A 13,219-nucleotide genomic window follows, 5' to 3' on the forward strand; every position below is an offset into this window, starting at 1 on the left:
CAGCATAAAATGATTTTAAAGAACAGTTGGAGACCATCGATAGTCCTAGAGTTATGTAGCCAGATAGTAGGTTCCAGCATAAAATGATTTTAAAGAACAGTTGGAGACCATCGATAGTCCTAGAGTTATGTAGCCAGATAGTAGGTTTCAGCACAAAATGTTTTTAAAAAACAGTTGGATACCATCTATGGTTGTAAAGTTAGATAACCAGATAGTAGGTTTCAGAAAGGAAAGTATTCGTGGAACATTTCGACAACGCTTTATATTTGTAGTCTAAAGTTCATACACTGTGCAACGTAATGTATTTTATTTACATTGCCACATAAAATACCGTTTTTGTCACAACTTGACTTGATACGTTCTGGTATTAAACAGCAACCTAAGATATGAATAACTAATAAGTATTGTTTTATTATAAAACTAAAGTAAAGACGTTTCGTAGACATTTGATAATGACCCATCAATATAATGTAATATAGTGATAGAAATTTCGCTCAGGGAAACCTGGTGAATATTTATAAATGATTTAATGTTTAAAAACAAATATGTATAGTTAAAGCCATGTAGGTGACAAATATATCGAAATTAAATAATAGGTTGAACAATCGCCCAGTTTTTTTTTATTTAAATTTTAAGAAAGATGACGTTTCAAGCCAACGTTCTTCGTCAGCTCGTACAACTTACAACAAAGGCGCATGCGCAGAATTAAAAAAGAAATTCGTGCGTTGTATTTGGAACGTTGAGTGTGAAATTTCTTTCCAAAATTACATAAAAATGAAAAGTCATGAATAGATAAAACAGATAGCAATTAAGATTTAAACAAAAAATGGAAAAATGAAAATTTATAGGAAAGAAAAGCATTCATTTAAACCACATGGTTGTAGGGTCTCCAGATTGTAGATTATTCTCCTTTCCAGTCGTTCTCTTTTGTGAATATCTGTTGGAGCATTAATATGTCCCAGAATGGAGAAATCCTCAAATGTGTGGTTTTTGATGGTGAAATGTTTGCCTATAGGTGTATGTATCCTGGTTCCAAAGTTTAATATGGTTCAGATGTTCTCGTGCTCGATCATCGAGTCGGCGACCTTTGTTGAAACGTCATCCTTCTTTAAATATAAATATTAAAAAACTTGGCAATTGTTCAACATATTATTTAACAAACAATAATACCTCTAGATGTGTAATGCTACCGATTGAAAGATTGCAGGAAGTGTATGTGAAGCTCAGTAGCTGTGATATATAGAAACTTTTATGACTGTCATATTGTAAGAATAATTGTTTTGTTATTCAATGGCTACGAACGAAGACATAAGACATAAATGTCAGACGATGCTTGTAAATAATGGGGTAATAACATTAAAGTGCTACTTTAAACAATTGCGCCATGCCCAACAGGAAGTATTTCTGGTGTCATAATTGCCTTCAATTAAAATAATATTATATATATATATATATATATAATTTATGTATAAATTGTGTTCATATCTGTTTATGTGTGTGCACGTGACTGGACGTTATTAGAACTATAATGTGTAACGTCATAAACAATGTTAATTAAAGTTATTTATTTAAAAAAATATCATCTTTCTCCTTTTAGCTGCCCCCCAGTGGCACAGTGGTATGTCTGCGGACTTACAACGCTAGAATCCGGGTTTCGATATCCGTGGTGGGCAGAGCACAGATAGCCCATTGTGTAGCTTTGTGCTTAGTTACAAACAAACAAACCTTTTAGCTTCGTCAACAATGCTATATCTGAACTACATTCTCAATAGTACAAGTAGTTCTGGTAACGCAGCAATGGCTTAATGTTAATATTTTATGAATATACGTTATCGCTACTCCTGCGATACAAAGTTGTTTCATATTCTTTCTAAAAGGGATAAAGTTTGTTTTCCGTTGTTTCGAACATTTGCCCATAGCTACACAAGGACTATCGGCGCATTTTGAGCTTATAGACTAGAGGGAAGGCAGTTAGCACCAACCGCCAACTCTTTGGCTGTCTTACTAGGAAAGTGGGATTGGGTTGACACCCTCATAATGCCCCCATAGTCAGAAGTGCATTTTTTCTCTTTTGCGACAACAGGACGTGAACAATGGGTCTTTATATCCACATTCCAGCATGCTATTCAATAGGCTACGCCCGTTCCGAGGTTTTTAAGAAAAGATATAGTTGACGGAGTTTTGCTTTAAACATACTAACAAATACAGCTAGTTTTCCATACCACTTGATTTATCCATTAGGAAATTGTGAAATTGATCAAATCTAAGTTTATGCTTAAAAATTAAATGGCCCCCTAGTGGCGTCTCTCGATGGGACAGCAGTAAATGTACGGAATTACAACACTAAAATCTGGAATTCGATCCCCTGCGGTGGACACAGCAGATAGCCCAACATGTCTTTGCTCTGAAAACAAACAAACCCCCAGTGACCCAGCGTAATTCTGAAACTTATAACGCTAAGAACCGGGTTTCGATAACCGGGATAGGCACAACACAGATAGTCCATTGTGTAGTCTGTGCTTGATAACAACCAAACAGACAATTAAATGCTAGTTTAATTTTAACAATGGAACGAAATATGTTTTATATCATCAGACATCGAAGTATGTTTTATACCAATAGACATCGAAGTATGTTTTATACCATCAGACATCGAAGTATGTTTTATACCATTAGACATCGAAGTATGTTTTATACCATCAGACATCGAAGTATGTTTTATATCATCAGACATCGAAGTATGTTTTATATCATCAGACATCGAAGTATGTTTTATACCATCAGACATCGAAGTATGTTTTATACCAATAGACATCGAAGTATGTTTTATACCATCAGACATCGAAGTATGTTTTATACCATCAGACATCGAAGTATGTTTTATACCATCAGACATCGAAGTATGTTTTATACCAATAGACATCGAAGTATGTTTTATACCATTAGACATCGAAGTATGTTTTATACCAATAGACATCGAAGTATGTTTTATACCATTAGACATCGAAGTATGTTTTATACCATTAGACATCGAAGTATGTTTTATATCATCAGACATCGAAGTATGTTTTATACCATTAGACATCGAAGTATGTTTTATACCAATAGACATCGAAGTATGTTTTATACCATTAGACATCGAAGTATGTTTTCTACCATCAGATATCGAAGTATGTTTTATACCATTAGACATCGAAATAATTCTTCTTTTGCACTCGCAGCTTAAGTACACAAATTTTTGTGTGAAATCAACTTTAATCCGTTTCCCTTTTGTATTGTGCTAAAAGGAAAGTTGTATACATGCGTGAGTTAAGATGTTTTATATTTCAAACATGATTTAAAAACAAATGTTCCATCACAAAAGGGTTTGTGGTAAGTATTAGTTGCCATAAATAATTAAAATGGACAAAATAAAGTTAGAGACAGTAAATATTTCTAAATTATAATACATTTGGAGACCCCCGCGGTGGATAAGTTTACGGATCATTTATATCTTGTAAAGTTGTGATGACATAATCTTGTTGAAAGCAAGAATAACTCTAGCTTAATCAAGACTGCCAGAGAATTTCTAGAAACATTTTTGTTAGACTATATTGACAAGCATTATGTGATAATTAGGATAACTGTTTGCTTCAGGAATGAAAATGTTTAATAGAACAAGAAAGAGACACTGTGTGGATTGTACATAAAGGCTACTGTTTCAGTGTTCCGATATTGCTACTGTTACGTATTAGAATTTCAAATGATCTGAAATTGAGTTAAATGATACTTTAGATTTAGTAGTTAAATTGTACTTTCGATTTAATAGTTAAATTAAAGCCGATATATAGTCAGTTTAAGATATTTGCCAACAAGATTGATACATACAATCTTCGTTTTCAACACAAATACGTTTGTAATATATGCATAATAATACAATTTACGGCAATAATTATTATTACAAATAGTTATTACGAACAAAGATTTATAAACAAAAGTTTCACAAACTTACAAACAATATAAAATCTTCTTTCTAGTTTGGAACTCCCTTGATATCTTATCGAGGGTTCACGATGAGCGAGTTAATTACGAGTTGATATAAGTACGATTCGCCGGGAAGTTAGCTAACTTTGTCCTTGGCCACACACGCTAGGTTTTCCACGTTAGAGTTAGGTAATGTTTACGTAAAAATATTCATGTCAGATGAGAATCCACTGAAGTTGAATGGGTTGTAATGTTCGAACTTTGTAAATGCTCCTGGTCAAATATCTAAAGTTTTCCGATTGATAAGAGTTATAAAAATCACAGTTATAGCTTTCGAAGCTTACAGCTTACTGATTATAGCGACCTACTAATAGACACTACTTCTTTTGGCGCGTCGCGTTGGTTGTAGTTATAAGCGTGGGAAGGTTTTCTAGAAAATTCAGATTGCATAACAATACTAAGCTATATTTAAACGTTTACATATATAGATATATTGTTGATTCCTACTCTCGAGAATCTTCTGCAACTTTGGAGAATAGGCGGGAGTTTCGCAATACATATCTAACACTACACGCTATGCAAGGTTTTAAATATAAACTTAATATAAGCGACGTTCATATTAAAATAAATACATAACAACAAATTCGTTACACCACTATTACCGTGTTCACATACCGTTTACCTTAGAGTTAAATTCAGAATACACATCTATGAGATGTTTTTGCCTTTACAAAGTTTAGGAACTTAGTAAGACTAAAAGGAATCTTAGTTGAAATTAGAATTAATCTGTGATTGATAACTTGTTGTATTTTTGTGAAAAAAGTAAACTTCGGCACCTTGTCCCCCTGAATTTTATAACTGGCTATATGCAAGATTTTACTGTTGCATTGTTTGCATGTCCCGAATAAATAATTTAATCATTAATTTTCATCTTTCTCAGCTCGAATAAGAATGACAGTTTAAATCTCACTATATAACTTAATAAAGCTAAACTGGCAATACGCTTCCGATCATTTTTTACTGAAGCTGTGCATATTTACACGCTTATAGATTCACGAATAGACTTATGACAGACTAACGAATTTTAAATTATAGATAAAGAAGTTTACATTGACATATTTGTGTAAGAATTTAAATTTCATTCATTTATAAAAAGCACCAACTTTTAAACACACTGAAGATCACCAGCCCCTACGACATAGTTCTAGTCAAACTTTACGTAAAGGTCGGAATTATCAAGTCATTTATATCACAGATTTTTTTTAGGTTCATTCTATCCATATCAGTAATCTGATTCATTGTTAGCATGAGACAGAGATTTTTCTAACGAGTATTAGACCCATTTCTTCCCAAAATGGGGAATAAAACAAATAAGGTGAAGTATACACTAAATTAAGATAAGTTTATTACGGAATACAAAAACAATGTATTGGTCAACGGGCTTTCGGTTCGTTTCCACTGATTTCTAATTTCAGCGTTTAAAATCACCGTTAAATTCTTGTACTACGTATATAAATCTTCAGATAAATTTTTGTTTGTCATCATCTAACTAAGCAGACGGGTTATGGTATTGAACAAATGGTCTTTGGACATTGACTTGTGGTACATGAATAAGTCTGAAATACCATTTTTACACTTCTCTGACTTGAAATTCGTTATGTTTAATACGGTTTATGTCAAACATTTTATGTCTGTTGTTTTCAGTGTTCATCAACTTTCGGTATCCAAAATCGTTACTATAAAGAGAAGCATATATATATATGTGTGTGTATGTGTGTATGTGTTTGAAAACAGTAAATACTAAGAACGAAACTATATTTTGCCTGAAAGATATAAGGAAAAACTGAAAGACAGAATCCTGTTTACTATATGGGCACTACTTTCGTAAATGTTGTTCTTTTGAAAGCCTGTTAGATGGAGATTTTCATATAAGTCGTTTTTGTTTTGTTTTCCCCCTTGTCTTATTAGAACACATTTTCATGTTAGAATATCTGTTGCTTTTGCTAAACATTTAGCATTATACACATACCTGCAGTTTTTAGCCGCGACACAGCGGCTCATAAAACGGCTCTGAGTATTGTTTGTTTTGTTTTTTCAAGTACAAACGTTTAGCTCATAGCTCTGTCATCTCTTGAACGATTTGAGATCTAATTGCAGTTTTAGACAAAGGAGGTCAAACCCTATCGACTGATTGTTCACGACTACGGTCTCATTGATTAATTTACTCTAAACCTGCCCAAAATAATTTTAATTTCTGGGTAGGCTGGTAGAGATCCTGATCAGCAATAGAATCAAATCGGGTGTGCGCGTGCCCCACGCTTTTTATTGCTGGCACACAAAAATATAGCTAATAAATAGAGGAAAAAAAGGTCTCATAGATTAAGTTACTCTAATCCTGCCTAAAAGAATCTGAAGTGCCGCGGCTATTGAGGATTTCCTCTTGTTTGTCTTTAACGAACGTTTTTTGTCCCCGAGTTTGCACTGCATTTATATATATAATTATGCTTGGAGATAAAGAAAGAGACTGGCAGGCGCATTTTTTTCACTTCGTAGGCTTGTTTCCAAAGCAATGCTATCTTATTAAAATTATTGATCCACTTTTAATGGTGACGAAGACTTTAAAGCCACTGTTAAAATCTAGCCTTGTTTAAGTAGAAGTCGTTTTGTCTCCACTTCCTCGTGTTTTATTCTGATGAGTATATTTAGGAATTAGTTATATTTAAAGATTGCTAAAGGGATGTTAAATGAAACTTTTAAATGTGTTACATAAACCCAATAACTAATACAATGGTAAATACGGAAATTAAAACGTTTCCTTATCTATTTCTTTATTGCCAATATAGAAGCGTTAAGTGATTCATAAAAGCCAAACAACAATTTAAAGTAAGATAGAAATACAGTTATGAACTTAATGTGTTTCATTAAATGGTTTTTTACAAACATTTACAACGTTTCCTCAACACATGATTACACTAAACAGATGTAACTTACATCAACAAGAAGAGTTAGTAATCAAAGTATACTGGTTAATAATAGCAAATACCTCAAAATCAACATGGGCGACATGCCAAACGTCAGAAGTTTCGTTCTGATAGACAGACTGACAGACAGGAAGATAGACTTAGCTGTTAGAAATTTTAATTCTCTTACCTATGGTGTTACTGGTTGTCGCAGGATATTATACTTACGTTATCTTATGATATTATTATTATAATTCTATAATATTAATCATATCAGATATTACACAAATAAAATAAGCTCACCTTTAGCAGTTTGAACTGATTCTTTAGGAAAATACCCGTGATCCTTCTCTGGTTCACTGCTGCGTGGAATGTCGTCTAAACAATATATAAGCAGCGTATTATCACCATGAAACATTTTGAGGTCATCTTTACATAGTAAAGTAAATCACTTTATACAACTTACAATATTTGCAGTTTTTTGGGTTTGCACATGGCCAGATTTTATTTTAAGAAAAGTAATATAAAATTTTGATAAACAAGAGAAAGTCCTCAATAGACGCGGCACTTGAAATTCTTTTAGGCAGGATTAGATTAAATTAATCTACAAATCCTTTTTTCCCCCTTTCTATTAGCTGTATTTCTGTGCGCCAGAAATACCAAGCATGGGGTGCGCTTATACCCAATTTAATTTTATTACTGATCAGGATCTCTACCAGCCTACCCTCAAATTGAAATTATTTTAGGTAGGGTTAGAGTAAATTAATCTATGAGATCTTGAGCGTAATCAAATATATCATTCGATAGGGTTTGACCTCCTGAGTCCAAAACTGTAATTAGATCTCAAATCGTTCAAGAGATAACGGAGCTATGAGCTAAACGTTTGTACTTGAAAAAACAAAACAAACAATACTCAGAGCCGTTCTATGAAAACTGTTTAGTAGCCCATAGTCATAGCTCAACCTTTGTCACTCAATCTTAATTGTGAGAAATGATACTTAGTTAACGTGGCCACTGTCTAATGACATTAACGAGATAAGCTTAACGTGATAACTAGTTTTATGTTTGCAATAAATAAAACATGAGAATTGCGGAAAATAGTCTGGTTAACAATCTCAGGTTAAATGTTCAAACACAAAAATATATGAATAAGTTCAGATATTTTGGAGGAAAAATGTGATCAAATAACTTTTATATACACATGATACAAACGAAATTAACTAAAGATAGGATAAGTATATTCTTGGGTTTTAGTCGTAACGTTATCTGAAGATTCCTAGACCTCTTTTCATATAACTTTACTTCTCAGTTTCTTCTGTTGAGTCAATCAATTGATGTTTCTTTCGTAAACAGTCATTATGATCAGTCATGATTATGTAAAGAAAATGCGACTTAAAATGATAAGAGTTCGAGAATGATGCACTTGAACATTTTATATTAACCCTTATTCTTCTCAACTAAATGTTGAGTCCTTTTCAATTCGTTAAACGACATATAACGTTTCGAATAGACGAAACTTCGGAAGTGATGAAATTCGACTGTTTCATATGATATTTTATTTCAAACACTTGTTAGTTTTCAGCTATTTTATAAATCAAAAGAAGGTACGGCTAAGTCTGGTATTTTGTTTGATCATTAGTAATACTTTGCAACAAGAACTAAGATGAAAATAAACGAAAGATAGGATTACGTAGCATATCATCTCACACTATTTATTTAATCATAGTTTAGAACAATTATCTTGCTACTCTCCGAAAGAAGGAACATCCGGAAAGGAAGGAGTTGTCTGTTTAAATCATTTTTTATTCTAACTGTTGATGAAAAACTGATACATTTCCTCTGAGAAATACTGCTATTCTAAGTAAAACAACACCTTATATGAAGGAAGTGGAGAAAAAATTAACTGCAAAAGACTTTTATGTCATGAAAGTTAGTTTTATGTTTTTGGATTTCGTGCAAATCTACACGAGGCCTAGTTGTCCCTAATTTTCAAGTGTTAGATTAGACGAAAGGCAACTAGTCAGCACCATCTACCGCCAACTGTTGGACTACTCTTGTTAGACCGAATAGTGGAATTTGACCATTACTCTTATAACTCACTCACAGCCCCAAAGTCCGGAGCGCGATATTGTTTAAAGCGTTATCGGGACACGAACCACATGTGCATAAATTAGAATTTATGTATCATGATTATTTGCATTACAGAATACGTTTTTCCCTAAAACTATTAATTTAAAACACAGACTAGCAGAATTGAAAATAAAACCAGTAAATAAAACAATACCAGTAGTGAAGTATTGTTGAACGTTCTTTTCTACGACACTTTTTTATGAAAATGTTAAACACATTTACAGAAGTATTAATGTGTTATAATTTATACTATTAATCGAGTTGTATACACTTGAAAAAATACTTCATTGTGAATATCAATTAATCGGATTGTGTCACTGGTGAAATTCCTTGTAGGAAGTGAGTGTACGGATTGTGTCACTGGTGAAATCCCTTGCAGGAAGTGAGTGTACGGATTGTATCACTGGTGAAATCCCTTGTAGGAAGTGAATGTGTTTGTTTTTATATTATTAATCCATCCTGCATTTTGTTCCACGCAATAAATATCAATATTTCATACAACAGAATTCTCCAATTTCAGAATAATCGGAAGTTTATAAAAATAAATAAACATATTTCAAAAATTTGATATCAAACTTTGTTAAGTTGCGAATTATTCATCAGAAATGTATGACTGTTTGAGAAAAATGATTTCAAAATTTGTCCCTAAACGTTAGGTTCAACTTACAAGTCTATATTTTTTATTAACTCATTCAACTCTGCGACTTACATATCTATAATACATTTAATGCTGTGCATGAGGTTTAAATCGATTATAACACTATTGTTTCTATTACTTTCTCTATTGTTGTTGTTTGTACTGTTACTGTTTCTACTGTGTAATCTGTTCAAGGAAATGCTTAAACTCATACGTGTCTTTATATCTATGAATGTGTCTAAATGAATATTTCCTCATTTTTCTACTGTTCTGAATTTCATTTAAGTTAATAAACAAATTAAGTAGTACGTTCTGAATACAAATAGAAATACAAGTGTATAGAGAAGGTAAAAGCGCACGGTGGTGGTCGATATAGACATGTGCTAAACTTCAAGTATAAATATTATTGAATTTTTGTTTTCCATTTATCAAACGATACCGATAGGCTGTACGTACAGTCTGATACTATGTTGACAGAATGCTTGTGCAATGACCCATGAATCTTTCTGCTCTGACTTATACTGAATTATTTGTTGAATGGGCTTATAATAGGTTATAGAGCAAATTTCGAGAATAAAATATTGAAAGTGCCAACATAAAACTAAGATGTCTCAAACGTTACGGAACGGGTCACTAGAATGGACTACTTAACTTTACTTTTCATTCGAGAAATTCCTTATATGTAGGAAGATCTTTGAATGTTAGATTTACCCCATGTTATAATGAAAGTTCTCAGGATGATATCCACATCAACTATAGTGTTACGTGTCTCCATGGACATTTTGGGTTTTAAAGTAAGGATGTAAAACCGTTAAAACGAAAAACTTTACATTTCAGTAATAGCAGACAATCCTTATAAACGTATATCACAACGATACTGTTTCTATTTTACTTTGTAAAATCTATTTATTGTTTTCCTAACGTTTCGGTCCACATAATATGTTTCATGGACCATTAAATCCTGTCAGTACATGTTGAAATCACGTCTCCCCTTAAACTAAAATGTTATCGCAAACAACACACCTTCCATTCAATGCTATAAACACACAAAACCCGTCGAATGACTAATAGTTCAAATAAAATCACTTACTTTGTGCAGATTTTCAAAAGAAAACTATTTTAGAATAGAACATTTTTTATAGTACAAAATGTCTAAATGCGTAGAAAGTCACTGAACTGTATATATCATATCTACATTGAAACGTCGAAATATACTCACTCCAAGAACTGGTCTCCATCGTAGTAGAACATAATGTTGGAAGCGTTAAGGTGGGTACCGAGGTTGGCTTTGGAATATCTGGATGAAAGATGTTATGGTAAACAGATAATGTAATTTTGATCGAAAACATTATATTATACTTCATATTTAATTAATTAAAGAAACAGAGTTTTAATTTTCTACTTTTACAGAAAAAAATGATACACTAAACTAGATCTCATCCTTTAAACATATTGTATTATTATAACTATATATGGATAGCAAACGCTCCACCAATCAGCAGTCACAGGTGTGCGTGACCGCTGTGTACGTTATTGGTTGTATCTGGATAAATCGACCTTCATTAGTGGAAGAAGAAGTTCAAACTGGCTCGAGAACAAACCAACACAAACGAGCTGGTGGCGTATCAAGGGCTTTCATTAAAATGTCCTTCATAATACAGTTGCTTTATGAGACAGAAAATACTCTTTCTTCTTTAATCATAAGTATTTCATTCCACTTTTTTTCTGTCAGAAAATTTTGGGTTAAAAACCATACCATCACATCATGTTTCAGACCATTTGAAAGACAGCTTAATTAAACTAGACAGGTTCCCCAAAGTAAAAATAAAAAACAAATGGCCACAAAGTGAAAATTAAAATTATGAGACTTTATCCATGACAGGAATCTCGGTTGTGAATTTTATAAATTTTTTTCATTCTTTATCAAACATTTTAGTAACATCAATCACACACTTGAACTACTTTTTGTACTCTTATGTTTTCGTGTTTTTTGTTTTTTTCATGAGTATTAGAAATGAGTAACTTGTGAATATTTGTTCTCTATTTGAATTTTTAATAAATGGATAAACAAATCCTTAACCCACATTTCAATCTAACAGTCAGCATTTTAATAAATGGATAAACAAATCCTTAACCCACATTTCAATCTAACAGTCAGCATTTTAATAAATGGATAAACAAATCCTTAACCCACATTTCAATCTAAGAGTCAGCATTTTAATAAATGGATAAACAAATCCTTAACCCATATTTCAAACTAACAGTCAGCATTTTAATAAATGGATAAACATATCCTTAACCCATATTTCAATCTAACAGTCAGCATTTTAATAAATGGATAAACAAATCCTTAACCCATATTTCAATCTAACAGTCAGCAAAGTATTTGTATCTGTCCGTGATGATTTGAATGTCTTCCATTTTGTTATATTCGTCTTCATTTGATGTATAAAGTTCGTTTGGATAATATTAATCATCATCGATCTTGCTGAGCTAATGAGAATTGAAATAATTCAAAGCTTAAAGTCCTTAACTGATTACAAGTATCCAATATGAGTAAATCAGCATGAACATGTTGTTGTTATTACATACTATAAAAAGTTTACTTTTTTTTTTAAGAAAATTGTCTTCAATTTTATTCCGTTTTTCAAAGGCTTGAAAAGTTTGAAAGTATAATGGAAAAGCTCATATATATATATACATCTTTTACACAAAGTACAATTTATCGATAAATTGAACCAAGAATTAGAAACAGAGCTAGATATTTATTGGTTTTTAGCAGATTTAGATGTAGGCATAATTCCAAAAAAAATGTTTAGAAAAATATTCAAAGAACTATTGATAACTTTTGACTGTAATGCACTAAAGTTAATGATATTGCGTGTGTGTGTTGCGTTTATAAATGTATACATATGGTTTGGTTTATACATAAGCTTTCTTCCAATTGTCTGCAATGGGAGGCACACTAAATGATCAATATTCAGAAGGAAACTTAGAAACAATGGATCAGTACGAAGTCTTCTTAAAATAATTAATAAACAAATTGAAAGAAAAATATATCTTACCGTAGATCTGGACTTCTCCCTCTGCCTGGCCAAGACTGTTATTAACTGTACATCTGTATATCCCAAAATCGACTAGCTGTATATCCCGAATTCTCAGCACTGTTTCAATTTTATACTTTTTGATTGGAATGTCTATTTCATACTTCTTTCCGGACGAAATTATTTTTCCATCCTTTTTCCACACAATATTTGGAAATGGTAGAGCCTGAATATAACACTTCAATAGAGCTGTAGTTCCAAAGTGAGCTCCAATTAGATTATTTTTTATCATAATCTCGGGCGGAACTGGGAAGAAAAAATATATTTGTAACTATACGTACTAGAAGAAAGTGCTGGTTTTCATATTATGTTTGAAAACAGCAAGTTTGAAGCAATTATACATTTAAAAAAATTATTCGAGAATAATACTGTCAAAATTCAGTTGTACTTTTTTTAAGAATCAGAATCATCTTCTCCTTGGTCTT

At 32.2% G+C, this 13,219-nt stretch overlaps 1 protein-coding gene across 1 annotated transcript in view; it reads right to left on the reverse strand.

The window, feature by feature from the left end:
- The window catches only part of LOC106457841 (lachesin-like), a 135,646-nt gene that overhangs the window by 6,061 nt on the left and 116,366 nt on the right, over nucleotides 1-13,219 (reverse strand). The window contains exons 6-8 of the mRNA XM_022383886.1: nucleotides 12,756-13,040; nucleotides 10,910-10,987; nucleotides 7,227-7,301 (exon numbers count right to left, since the gene is read on the reverse strand). Of these exons, the coding sequence (XP_022239594.1) occupies nucleotides 7,227-7,301; nucleotides 10,910-10,987; nucleotides 12,756-13,040 (438 nt within the window). The remainder of the gene's footprint in view (nucleotides 1-7,226; nucleotides 7,302-10,909; nucleotides 10,988-12,755; nucleotides 13,041-13,219) is intronic.

Source organism: Limulus polyphemus, unplaced genomic scaffold (genome assembly GCF_000517525.1).
Source record: "Limulus polyphemus unplaced genomic scaffold, Limulus_polyphemus-2.1.2 Scaffold380, whole genome shotgun sequence".
Classification (NCBI taxonomy): Eukaryota; Metazoa; Arthropoda; class Merostomata; order Xiphosura; family Limulidae; genus Limulus; species Limulus polyphemus.